Source organism: Plasmopara halstedii (assembly GCF_900000015.1).
Source record: "Plasmopara halstedii genome assembly, contig: Scaffold_801, whole genome shotgun sequence".
NCBI lineage: Eukaryota > Oomycota > Peronosporomycetes > Peronosporales > Peronosporaceae > Plasmopara > Plasmopara halstedii.
Window position 1 is genome coordinate 1 of NW_020187717.1, and position 745 is coordinate 745.

The 745-nt window shown below is 42.1% G+C and overlaps 1 protein-coding gene across 1 annotated transcript; it reads left to right on the forward strand.

The window, feature by feature from the left end:
* Positions 1 to 68: 68 nt before the first annotated feature.
* PHALS_13945 (uncharacterized protein) lies at positions 69 to 259 on the forward strand (the record flags this gene model as incomplete). Its single annotated transcript, XM_024729661.1, has 2 exons — positions 69 to 179; positions 215 to 259. 2 exons carry the CDS (start codon positions 69 to 71, stop codon positions 257 to 259), a joined length of 156 nt encoding a protein of 51 aa, XP_024580016.1.
* Positions 260 to 745: the final 486 nt, after the last annotated feature.

Consider the following 745-nt stretch of genomic DNA (forward strand, 5'->3'; position numbering starts at 1 on the left):
GAGTATCTATCTATGCGTCCGTAATTGCCGATCATCTTGATCATAATTTTGTGTCGCTGACCGTCATCATGTTTGTAACTATTCGTGTCGTATGCCCAACATGCATTGGGTTTTATGACAGCGTGCCGCAACTCGCCACACAAGCTTCATCTCTCACAGATCACATTCTACGTAAACGAGTATGTATTTTTGGTGTTGCAAATAAAATATTTAGCTTGCTGTGGCACGCGCCGCGACACCAGAGCAAGACAAAAGGTGACTCGAAGCTCCGTTTTTAACAAAAATTCTCGCTTCTTCTCGGACGGCCAACTCTCTGGGTGATACAACTTCACATGATTGACTTCACCCGAATCAGTTGATAACACGATAATCATTCCATCTTGATACGTTTTATCGAACAACTGCGCTTCAGAAGCATATGTCGATGATATTATCCACACTTCGACCAGACATCAGAGTTGTGAGGACAGTGTGAAGACAAGACACTTTATGTGCAGGTTTTCGTTGTTGATTATTTGGCTTGATTGCCACAGAAGAATAAGATGCATCACTTCAGTAATACAATACTTCCTTTGCTGTTCGTTCGGTTAAACCAAAGTTTTCATCATGAGCTTTGTGAGAATCCCGATCCTCTGGAAGAGTGACAGAACGTTTACATTTGACTTACACGTAGACGTACTTCGAAATTCGCCTAGAAGCCACTTTAGGTGACAAGTCAACTAACGCATCTCAAATCGAAGCACAA